The following is an 11,635-nucleotide window of genomic DNA, read 5'->3' as shown; positions in this document are numbered from 1 at the left end:
GGCCCCCTGGAAGTCAACTCCATCAGATTCTCATGAAATGTACATACATGAAAAGATATACAAACATACATGAAAAAAGTTCTGATAAATGTGTAGGCCACAAATAATTAGTAAAACTTTTAAAAGCGTAATTTAATTACACTAATAGTTATACAGACAACATTTAACTAAGTTATGGAATCATATTTCATTACATCAGCAAATATAGTCAGTAGTAAAAGTAATAAAAGGTAAACAAAAATGAATCTCATGTTTTAAAAATATCTTTCTTTGGTCCACAGCCTCCTTAGAAATGTGTATTGAATGATTGGAGGTGAAAATTCATTACGGATATATCTACGTACAAAAATACACTGCCGTTAATGGTCATTTCAATAGGCTTTACTCAATAAATCCTTCTGATTAAAAAAGCACTTAAATTAAATACCTCCCCTCAAAAAATCTAATTGTCTGTAATAATATTTTGTAAATTCTTAATGTCAGTCACATATTAAGAAAAAAGCCAAAAAATGTACGAGTCCCATAACTCAGTTCTCTGCTGGTGGTCCTCATCTCTCCCAGGCAGTTCAAGTCCTCTACCTTGTGCAAACATCATCGTTGCACTGAGAAGAAAGAAAATTACAAAAAGATTAACATGAGTCTCTGAACATCAAACATCCTTGTTTCATGAAAAGAAAAAAATAACATGAAGATTAACAGGAGTCTTGAGTGTCAGACTCAAAACAGTCAGTCACCTAGCAATATCTATCTAAGAAATTATTGTCCAGCCCTTAGTGCAAGAGCTATTCAGAGTATTTGGTAACATTCGTAGTGTTTATTATGAAGTCAGTGCAATTCTGCCAAAAGGTTGTTAATATCTGATCTCAACAGCTAAGGAAACTATCCTCATCCCCTCTGTACTTGTGAAGCCCCGTGTTGAATGGCTGGTATTATGCATGGCTCAGTCTGAGCCACTTTCCCATTTACAGAGCCAGGACTGTAGGAACCAGTGTTTTTTTTTTAGCACACTCAACAAACAGACAGCTATAGGACCACAAGGAACAATTTGCTTAATTTAAAAATTACTGGATTATAATCTTCCATAAGAGATTTCATATTATACTATTATAATATGTATGTTATTACAATATATGGCATTTGATGCATTGATTTTATATAAAGGTCAACTCATTCATTCATGGGTAGTATAAATATTTCTAGATGTCTGTAAGTCATGGCTTGCTCTAACGTATACCTCTTTGGTGTCAAAACACACGTGTGGGTAGCAGCCCTACATCTCACTGCTTCTAAACCGGTCGGCAGGAAGGTGTGGAGAGAAGATGGGTGAGAAGCAGTGGGTGCGGTGCTCTTTAAAGTGTAAAGAAACGTAAAGATACTCCTTGTTATTCAACCGCTTCTCTGTTACAATAAGGTTTAATAGAACAGAAATGGGCTGTTATTGTATCGCTTTTCTTGGCAGCAGAGGGTTCAGAAATATATTTATCCCCTTGAGTCAAGGATGCTTCCTCCCCTTTTACTTAAATCAAACTATGTTGGCTGAACCGATTTAAGAGCCCATCAGGACTTCTCTATGAACATCCTAAATCATCCCTGGATAGAGAGAATAATTTCAATAAAATGGAATGAAAAAGAATGAAATACTGTTTGGACTAACGTTATGCCAGTAAAAACATTTTGGAATCTGACTGTTGAATGTTTCAAACGAAGCAAATAAATATGGTGAATATGACTGCTAAGAGTCTACTCCTCGGCTGAAACCCTAATGTAGCCCTGTAAACCATTATCCTGCCAACAACAAAAGACATATCCTACATCCCATTGCCAGTTGACCTGCGGAAATATCCCATAAAATCAGGGCTAGTTGGGGCTAAACTTTCCATCTGAGAAAAACCCCTACCAGGTACACTGTTCTCAGAGTGACCCTGTCTGACATCAAAAACCTTCTCTTGTTAGCCCCCAGATATAGTAAATAACCAATCCACCCACCTGATTCCTGTGTGCAGGTGGAAAGAGTAAAAAGAAAGCCCAATATGATTCTGCTTACCGGTATGTATGGCACACTCCTAGAACTATTAGAATACTCACAATTATTCACGTAGAAGTGAAGTACTCTCGCTGACCTCTACATTATAGTGGCTTTCAGACAGTTCTCACTGGCCTTTTCCAGTGGAATTGGGAACATTGCAAAGAAACTTACAGGTCAGGTAGTTTGTGAAAGTATTCTGTTTATTTATGGTGCAACCCAATCTTAGGCAACACACCTACTAAACAACACATCTAAATATACACTGAGCCCAATGTGCAACAAGTCTAAGTCCAACTGACTAAGACATACGCTGCGTCCCAATTCAGCAAATGTATCTATTACCACAAAGCCTTCAAAAGCCTTACAGAACCTTGATCCTCTACATCTCAATGAGCTCCAGACCCCTTGCTCCGCCTTAGTGGCAGGTCCTTCAGCACTTGTGAAAGACGCAATGTGAAGGTATTACTGTTGTTGTTGTTGTTGCTGCTGCTGCTGCAATCATCAACCAACTCTAAGCACTTCCTTGTGAGCAACAAAAACAGTGGAAGATGTGGCAGATTTTCACTTGGACCATGGAAGACGTCCACAGGATATCCTTCACCAAAGACCCACATAAGGATAGCAGGTATTGAGAGACATCTGGCTTACAGTTGGACAGGAAGGCCTCACCTCAACTGCCAAACTACCGCATGAACAGTAAGCCTCTATGGCAAGACAAAGGGACTGTTGTCTGTGCCTTACACAGAGAACCTACTGCCAGTAATTGACCTACAGAAAGGTCACTAGAAGTAACACAAGTGAGATAGAGTTTTGCATGTTGGGAACCTATGAGATCAGATGCCACCGTGCTTTGCTTTATGTGCTGAAATAAACACAGTAAACCACAGAGAGATGGGTGTGCCATGATAAATACTACAGTATGCAGTAATATGTAGACATAACATGGCTGCAGTTGTGCTGTGATAATAGCAATCCTGAGGGAAAGGTTTAAATGAGCATTAAATTGTTGTTAACCATCCATTTCATTATAGGTATATAAAGAAAAGGAGGAGTGCCCCATGGAATATTTGTTTAGAATGGTGGGGCTTCCCCAAACACCATTGTCTGTGCCACAAATCAGTGATGTCTGCTTTTATGAATGACTTTGTCTACACTACCACTGTTTATTTGACTTGGTTTGGTTTATTTTCTCTTTGCTTTTGAAGTTATATTGTTTCTACCACAGTTGTCCTTATATAGTGAGTGGAACAAGAAGACATCTTGAGTCATGTGGACATGTGGAATAAGTACCACAGGGAAGACATAACAAGTGAAGAGGACCATATTAGCAAAGAGTTTTTGCTATTTCAGTAATCTTACACAAGCGTTTCCTCAACCCAAGGAAGTGAAACTATGACCTAGGCTACTACTACTATTCCAGAAATAAACCAAGGTCCCAAATATTTCAAATATACAACCTAGGTTTGACAAACTTCCACTCTATGAAGAGGAAATGGAAAACTGATAGACTTCCTGTTTGTCACAACAGTAAACCCAGGCATGATTTTGACAGTTACTCTGTGCCTATCAGGCTAACAGGATAACAGGCTGCCACAGTCATTGTGAAACACTGTGCAGTTGGCCCTAGTTTCTATACAGCAACACTTCTATCTATCAAAATTCAAGATTAACATATCTTTTTAATGTAGTAAAAACTATGTGTTAAGTACGAATCTTATTCTTAAAATATTTTTTTGGTGTGGTTGTGGTCTGTTGAAGTTGTTTCAAGGAATGACAGCTATCAAAACACTCTGTGTCTCCTGTGATACGGCCCTAACTGCAAATCATCACATAAGACATATTCACTGCATTTTGTCACAGTGATTTCTACAATGTTGTGGTGTTCTTACAGAAGGCATCGAGCCCACATGTGATACGATTCTCGGGTGTAATAAAAAACGGATAAAGCTGTTGTTTCTGTGAGACTGGCTGTTAAACTGCAGCACTACTGTATTTACCCTGGCATATGCCTGACAAAAAAATAAGAAAAGACCCAATGTACGTCCAAAACACGTCAAGGTCTTTCTCAATAGGGCTCCAATGCCAGAATTGACTGTGCAAACCCTACTGATTTTCAGTTTACTTTATCATTTCATCAGTAGGCCAAAACAGAAACAGCAGAAACTGTACACAGTTGGAAAAAATGCTGTTTAGATATCTTAGGACTAATAATGCTTAAAATATGTATCAAACAAATGCACAGACACAGTCACTGCATGTTTTTTTTAGCATCAATAAACAATACTAGTACAAAAAGCATACTATGTTTACTTGATCCAACTTTGGATCAAAGTACCTGAAAGGTGAATAAATGTGCACTCTTGACTCTTATATGCAGTAGGGCCACTCACCTGTGGCCTTTGTCCGGCTTGCACACTGACTGAGATGCCCAGGGCTTTGGTTATATCTTCCAGAGGGACGTGGTCTCCTGGGGAATCCTGGATGAAGTGCATAAGCACCTTCTCACCACCTGAGAACACAGAAAGATGACAGGAAGTAAGTGGTGGCGGACCCTGGAACAATTCTGGCTCTGATCTGGTGTTCCCCTGCCAGATCTGGGCCACATAATAGCCAGACCCCTTTATGAGATAGCCACTAACTGGGCGAGAAACCACCCTAACCAGTAACAACTGACTGACATCTTTCAGTTGTGTTAATGCAACTTTTTACAAATCATTCAAACACTAATTGGCCACAAATCATCGAGTTAACCAAGGCATTAAAAAACACATTTCAACCTCTGGATGACACAATCATTGCTCTCAATTTAAGCATTCCTCTTCCTGCTCTGCTGTGGCTTCAGGATCCATTAATCCAGATTAATCAGAAAAGATCCCCAGCACCACACTGCCCCCTAGTGGTTGAAGCTTTCAAAGAGGGTGGGATGCTCAAAATACATCACATGATGTTTATTTTTTATTGATTTAAACATACCTTTTGCCACAATAAGCATGCCACCACTCTGCAGGAGATCCCCTGTGAAGTTTCCCTGGATACCTTCAGCACTTGCCTATGGGGCAAGAATACAGGTTATTCAGGACCCATGCTACAAGTATTTTAATATCATGTAATGCTTGTCTCTCATTTTACAATAAATATTACAACTTTTATGCTACAGTCTTCTATGAAAAACAGGCATGCTTTTCTAGTAACCTAATGTTATATATATATATATATATATATATATATATATATATATATATGTTATAATATGTAATGTAATATTGCATAATCATCGGAAACCATGGCACATCACAAAATCATCACAAAATCACAACAGACACAGATGCTAGAAAGCATTGTGGTGATCACTAATTACAACCCGAAAACAGAAAAAGTTTGCACGTTGTGTAAAATGCAAATAAAAACAGAATGTGATAATATACAAGTCTTGTAAACCCATATTTAGCAGCAAAAAGGACAGAGACAACATATCAAATGTTGAAAATGAAAATGCGGACTATTTCATGGAAAATATATGTTCATTTTGAATTTGATGCCAGCAACATGTTTTAAAAAGAATTGGGATGGGAGCCTGTTTACCACTGTGCTGCTTCACCTCTTCATTTAACAAAATTCTGTAAATGTTTAGGAACTGAGGAGACCAGTTGCTACAGTTTTTAGAATGGAATGTTGTCCCATTACTCCCTGATATAGGATTTCAGTTGCTCGACAGTATGAGGTATTCTTAGTCATGTTTTTCATTCCATGATGCACCTATTCTGACAAATCTGGACTGAAGACAGGCCATCTTAGCACCTGGACTCTTCCTCTATAGAGAAATACTATTTAAAGATGTGCAGAATTCATTTTGGTATTGTTTTCCTGAAATATTCAAGGTCTTCCCTGGAAAAGACATTGCCCGCATGGCAGTATACAGCATGTTGCTCAAAACCTGTATACATCATTCAGAATTGATTGTGCTTTGCCAATGTGCAAGATGCCCATGCTGTAGGCACTAATGCTCCTCCACCGTCATAGATGTTGGATTTCGAACCGAGCACTAAAACAAGTTGGATAGGTTGTTTAGCCTAGATGATTCCATGATTTCCAAAAAGAATGGCAAACCTTAATTGGTCTAACCACAGGAGCTTTTTCCATGTTACCTCAGTCCATTTTAAACAAGCTCAGGCCTAGATAAGACGTGGTATTTTTTGTATCATATCTCAATAGAATTTTAGCTGTTACAATTTTGGCTGCAGTTTCTGAATTGAGTATCAAACTGTGTCTTGGGGGTCCAGAGGGGAAATGTTTTGTGTGTTTCTGTGGTAACATTTTTAATTCTTATGATTAATATTGTCCATTAAAAGTTTGTATGTTTTAGTATTAACACACTCATGACATAGCATACATTGCACACATTCAGTCTGCTGTCAGGGAAAATGTCTGGGAGAGTATCTCCAGGCCTGTAGATGGCACCCTGGGAGGGAGGGATGGGGGCAGGTACCATATAGCTGGCAGAGAAGAAGGGATTTTGAATGCCAGTGTGCAACACCTGAACCTTGCCTTGTCCGTTCTTTTTATGTTTTAAGGTATGTGTCATTTTATTCATAATGTTGCCATCTAAGGTTATTTTGTATAGGGATGGGCAAAGCGAGGCTTTATGAAACACTGAAACGTTCGAAGCAATTGTGACGAATTGTTCTGAAGCTTTGAAACAATTCCGACACCTCAGAGCTGTTTAGGGTGAAACAAATCTGTCAAATGCTTCGTATTGGAGGTGTAGTCTTTAAAGTTCGTGGCTCGCTGTGTTACCTGTGTTTAGTCTTTGTCAAAAGCTAAGCAGTCATGCCCTTGGTCAATTACTGGATGGGAGACCACATGAAGTCACAATAAAGAGAATCTTATTGCTGCCACTATGTGTTCTCTAAATCACTTTCTTCTTATAAAAACTCCTGAGAGTTTAGTTGAAACTGTGTGGTTAATGATGAAGTAAGAAAACATATAAACAGATACGACCTGAAACAATAATAAACGGGGATCGAACCACATTTGAGCTGCCTGGGCTACTGAGCAAAAAAAAACCTCACTAACCACTACACCATCATGGTTATTGCTTAAGAGAAAGCTACACTGTTAATTGAACGCGCGGGCGCGCCTGCCGACACCGGTGAAATGCACCGAAGGTTCACTTAACTTTGGTCACATGACATAGGGATTTTGAAGTGAACAATGTTTCGAAGCAGTGCTCACATGACATAGCTGTTTTGAACCACGTTTCGAAGTAGCGTTTCGAAACACTTGTGCTTCGAAGCCTCGACACTAATTCGAGACGTCGGTTTCGAAAGTCACACCCCTAATTTTGTAGAAATTGCTGGTTAATGTGTTGAATGATCCTGATATGATTCTTATTAAATTGAAGTAAATGTTGATTCAAGCAAATGTGTGTTTTCCACCATTAACCATGTGGCCATGGCTTTTTGGTGAGGTTACAAAGGAATGAATTGTTTGCTAAATGTTGTGTTTATTCTCACCACTATATTCTTATGAAAGATGTTAATGCGTTAAATGTGTGTGTTAATCGATTTGATATTGAGTGTGTCTGAACATTGTTAAACATGTTTGAATATTTAAGTATTTATATTTAATGTTGAGTGTGTCTGAACATCGTTAGACATGTTTGAATATTTAAGTATTTATGCTTAAAGTATTTTAACTAATAAATGGAATGCCAGTGTGCAACACCTGAACCTTGCCTTGTCCGTTCTCTTTATGTTTTAAGATCAAGCAAGGGAACGTGGTTGTGCCGTGCCCCAAGCTCCCCTAGACTTGGAGGCCGGTAATATGTGCATATAGACAAAGGTTATCAGAGGTTTTCCTGAGCCCATACAATGACAGGTCTGGTTTTGATGCAGTGCCATCTGAGGTCCGAAAGACCACGGCCATCCAATTTGTTTTTCAGCTCTTTCCCTTGTTTGCAAAGATTTCACAATTTCATGTTAAGAAGAAATGACATTGTTTCATCATTTGTGCACACAGGTTTACACAGAGTGATGAATACCCCTACATCTTTATTCTAAGAGACCCTGCTTCTCTGGGATGCTCTTTTTCATACCCAATCGTGTTGCCAGTTACCCTAATTAGTTGTGACACATTCTTCCTTTTGCTTTATTTATCATTACACAACTTTTCCAGCATTTTGTTACCCCGTCCCAATTGTTTTTTTAAAAACATGTTGCTGGTATCAAATTCAAAAAGAACATGTATTTTCCATGAAATAGTCAAATTTGTCATTTTTAACATTTGATATGTTGTCTGTGTCCTTTTTGCAACTAAATATGAGTTTAAGAGATTTGCAGATTATTACATTCTGTTTTTATTCACATTTTACACAACGTCCCAGCTTTTTCTGTTTTGGGGTTGTAGTTGCATTATGTTACGACCCTTCCTGTCCCTGTCTGCTTTGCTCTCATGTCTGTCTTTTAGGGGTGTAGCTTAGTGGGCAGGTGTACCTCATCCTAATTGCACAGCTGGAAGTATAAAGGTCTACTTGGTGGCTGCGCAGTTGTTCCCTCTCTCTCCATCAGACCATGTGTCGCATGTCTTTTGTTTGGATTATCCACATTACTCTGATTTATATATAAGTATATATACTCTTTTGAGTCCCATGAGGGAAATTTGGTCTCCCAATCCATGAATTAGTGAAACACACTCAGCACACAGTGACCACACAGTGAGGTGAAGCACACACTAATCCCGACGCAGTGAGCTGCCTGCTACAACGGCGCTCGGGGAGCAGTGAGGGGTTAGGTGCCTTGCTCAAGGGCACTTCAGCTGTTCCTACTGGTCGGGGTTTGAACTGGCAACCCTCCGGTTACAAGTCCAAAGCCCTAACCAGTAGGCCACGGATGCCCCTAAACTCGGGTAGAGGACGTATCAGATATTAAACTGATAACAACAGATACTACACTTGATCTTAGCCAAAAGGCCGAGAAGCGATTACACCACACCTTTATTTTCTTACCATCTCACATCCTGACTGCACTTCATATTTTCAGTGCATATTTAATTTAATAAATATCTTTATCCACGTGTGGTCTCCCTCATGTTAACCCACAACAAACAAGCCTGGTGGTTGTAACAATTAATTTGCAACTATTGTTAAATTTAGCCTAACAGTTTGAGAGCCAAAAAAGTGTCAACACTTGATATCAACAGATTAGCTGCCATCACAGTTCTTTCAATCTCTCCTGTATGTTTGGCACTGCCCCACTAGGACCTCACACCAATTTATTGACGCAGCCCTGACCATCTGAGCCCTGCAGAGCTCAAATGAACAGGTGACATTTCCAGTTTACCTTTGAAGAGACTTCTCGCACTTTCTTTCCCATGGCAGCTGGAACCACACTTAGGGCATTGTATCTACATGGCAGAATAAATAAATGTCTTTATAAATTACTTAATCAAAACACTCAACACTCATTTGTGTGTGAAGATTATTTGACATTTTAAACAATTACATGGTACAAACAGCGTCCTTATGCATCATTGTGGATTATTCTAAGTTACATGGTTATTTATCTAGACTTTGCTAATGTTAACAGCCTACTCTACAGCCAAAATGTATTCAGTAAACATTCTTTATGCTCAGACAGGAAAAAATATATAATGTAATACATGTTGTTATGCAGATTGTGTTAGAGCAATACTTAAACTTAGAGTGAAATAAATTACAAAAATGAGGACCATAATAAAGTAGGCTTCTGTGTCAAAAACAAACATTAACCTTTTGAAACCAAGGTCCTTGTAGCTTTTTTTCTTCTCGTCTATGTACACATCTGCAAGAAAAGCATAATGGAAAATACATAAAAGAATGCTTGCCTTCTGGTATTTGCCTTGGTGTGCAAAGGCAACCAACCAAGGCTATCTGTTGTATGACATCTCATAGGCTTCCCTCCACCAGTGTGTCAAAAGGCAGGGTGTGTAAATCACTGTTTTTGTAATCATGGCTGATGATTTGAAGAGAGTAGTGCTCACCTCCCTTGAAGAAGCCTCCCGCCTTAAACTCTTCAACCCCAATCTCCTCAGGCCCTACACCTACCAGGGCCACTCCGTTAGCCTTCAAGCTCGGCTCCAACTTGCTGACCTCTGAGGCAGTCCACCTGCAGATCTGACAGCCAAACCGCCGCAGAAAAAACAGCACGACAGCCTGCTCTCGCCACAGTGACCCCAGTTCCACATTCTAAGACACAAAGAAGGTGTCACCGAAGATGTCTGATACTAGGGTCCCTCTTTGGTATCCCTGAGGCCCATCATATCAAGATCAACAAATTAGACAATTAGACAGTAGCCTTTAGATTCCAGAATAATGAACATTTCCTTGATCGCATATGGTTAAAATGGTGTGTCAGGATCTCCAACAATCACTAGTATTGAGTACATTTTCAAACAACCAATACTAGGCTGAGGCTTGAAACAAACCTCTCAACTCAGACTTATATACATAGCCTAATGCAACAAAAGCACCATGTTACTATAGACACCAAGGAGACTGAACAAAACAGACTGCACGAATACTAGATTAATTCACCATAACCTGCCACCTAAAAGACTAGCCTAATTTACTCAAATGTACAGCAATTACGCGCCTTATTCAGTGTCTATGTTGGTTCCATCAATCACTCTCAGCATGTTATCTTGATACACAGAACGCTAATGAGACCCTAATGCACACTGCCCCCCATGGGGATGAGTATTTACTAGTGAACTAAACTGAAGACAACTACATAATAGTGGTGAATTATATAGGCTGCCAGAATTGAGCGAAGATAGTCCTGCGACTCTGCGCCTAACGACGTTGGCTATAGCTTTCATTCACAGTGTCACATGAGGAAGCAAATGACATATGAAGATATTTAATGAAGTTGTGTGCATCCTTCTACAAAACATTTCCAATATATGTATATGAACTAACAACAAAGCCGATTTATTTGCTTCATGGAGCTGTGAATTTAAACGTTAAAACTTGATCGCTAACGTTAACGATTTGTAAACTTTTTACTTTACCTCCCCAGACGCAGCGTTTTTCAGTCCATTTGAACTTATTTTGGCAAGATCCACAGGTGCCATCTTTGGTTACGTCTGTCTGCGATTACCGAGGTAGCTGTCAAAACAATGTGCATTAGTATACATTCATTACATGCTCAGTTTATAGCAACTTATGTCATCTGTAACCTCGCCCCTTGCTATGTAACTATGAATGGCTTCCTTACTGGCATGTGAAATGGACCTATCACAAACTAAAAGTCACACTAGAAGGCGGGTCTAGTTGTATAAACGTATTTTCAAAGCGTGCAGTTTACACAATCAAAGAGAGTATCATGATGAACATGTTATTTATGAAATACATGACATTGTGTAACAGGAAATGAGGTGTTGGATATTCCAGGACAATATAGGCTATGTGGATTTCATATTGTTGCAGGAGTTCAGAAATCACTCATGTCCCTGAGTTTCCTAGGTTGAACCTGGGAGTGGTACTTAAAGGTTTAAAGGTTAGCATTACTTGTCACCTGCCCTGCAATGCCATACACTCATCTTAATGGTGATATTTTGTATGCCTATGCCTAG

At 39.2% G+C, this 11,635-nt stretch overlaps 1 protein-coding gene and 1 pseudogene across 1 annotated transcript; both read right to left on the bottom strand.

The window, feature by feature from the left end:
* Nucleotides 1-461: 461 nt before the first annotated feature.
* Nucleotides 462-11,255, bottom strand: prxl2b (peroxiredoxin like 2B). The gene is made up of 7 exons (XM_042090171.1): nucleotides 11,072-11,255; nucleotides 10,043-10,247; nucleotides 9,792-9,843; nucleotides 9,364-9,427; nucleotides 5,000-5,075; nucleotides 4,417-4,535; nucleotides 462-602 (listed from the first exon to the last, which is right to left on the bottom strand). Exons 1-7 carry the CDS (start codon nucleotides 11,132-11,134, stop codon nucleotides 576-578), a joined length of 606 nt encoding a protein of 201 aa, XP_041946105.1. The 5' UTR covers nucleotides 11,135-11,255; the 3' UTR covers nucleotides 462-575.
* On the bottom strand, nucleotides 8,898-9,005 carry LOC121708126 (annotated as a pseudogene).
* Nucleotides 11,256-11,635: the final 380 nt, after the last annotated feature.

Source organism: Alosa sapidissima, chromosome 4 (genome assembly GCF_018492685.1).
Source record: "Alosa sapidissima isolate fAloSap1 chromosome 4, fAloSap1.pri, whole genome shotgun sequence".
NCBI lineage: Eukaryota > Metazoa > Chordata > Actinopteri > Clupeiformes > Clupeidae > Alosa > Alosa sapidissima.
The sequence above is the reverse complement of the archived record's forward strand: the minus strand, read 5'-3'. Positions and strand labels throughout refer to the sequence as shown.